We start from the raw sequence: 630 nt of genomic DNA on the forward strand, positions 1-630 counted from the left end.
TCTCTTTCTTTGCTGCCGCTGCTGCTACTTCTGCAATAGGAGCAGCAGCAACACCACAACAGAAACAAGAGCAGCAACAGCAACAGCAGCAACAGCAGCAGCAGCAACAGTAACAGCAGCAACAGCAACAGCAGCAACAGCAACAGCAGCAACAGCAGCAGCAACTGGTCATGTGGTTGTCTCCTGCATAAAATCGAAACAAAAAAAATGAAGTTTGACGTCTGTTTGCTTGTAAAATTCTTCTGCTGCACAACGGCCAGCGGTTGCTGCCATTGTTGCTGCTGCTGCTGCTGCTGCTGCTGCTGCTGCTGCTTCGTACTGCCACTAGTTCAGGCAGCTGAAACACCAAAAATCAGCAGCAGCAGCTGCTGCTGCTAAAACGACTGCAGCAACAGCAACGGAAGGGGAGTGGTGCTGCAGTTGCTGCTGCTGGCTTCATGCGGCTGCAGCTGTCACTGCCGCTGCTGCACTTTTTCATTGCATGCATTTGCTGCAGCAGTTGCTGCCACTGTCGCCGTTGCTGCTGCTGCTGCTGCTGCTGCTGCAGCTGCAGCTGCATCCACCGGCAGCCTCGAGGCCCCTCTTCTTGGCCGTCAGCACCCGCAGGCGCCCCAGCAGGCGTCTGTAAAC

At 55.1% G+C, this 630-nt stretch overlaps 1 protein-coding gene across 1 annotated transcript in view; it reads right to left on the reverse strand.

Moving 5' to 3' along the window:
* Positions 1-452: 452 nt before the first annotated feature.
* Positions 453-630, reverse strand: part of EMH_0002320 (uncharacterized protein) — a gene marked incomplete at both ends in the record, with an annotated part of 919 nt that continues 741 nt past the window's right edge. The window contains one exon of the mRNA XM_013495958.1: positions 453-585. Within this exon, the coding sequence (XP_013351412.1) occupies positions 453-585 (133 nt within the window). The remainder of the gene's footprint in view (positions 586-630) is intronic.

The sequence above is a fragment of the Eimeria mitis genome, genomic scaffold (genome assembly GCF_000499745.2).
Source record: "Eimeria mitis Houghton genomic scaffold, Emh_scaff184, whole genome shotgun sequence".
Lineage (NCBI taxonomy): Eukaryota > Apicomplexa > Conoidasida > Eucoccidiorida > Eimeriidae > Eimeria > Eimeria mitis.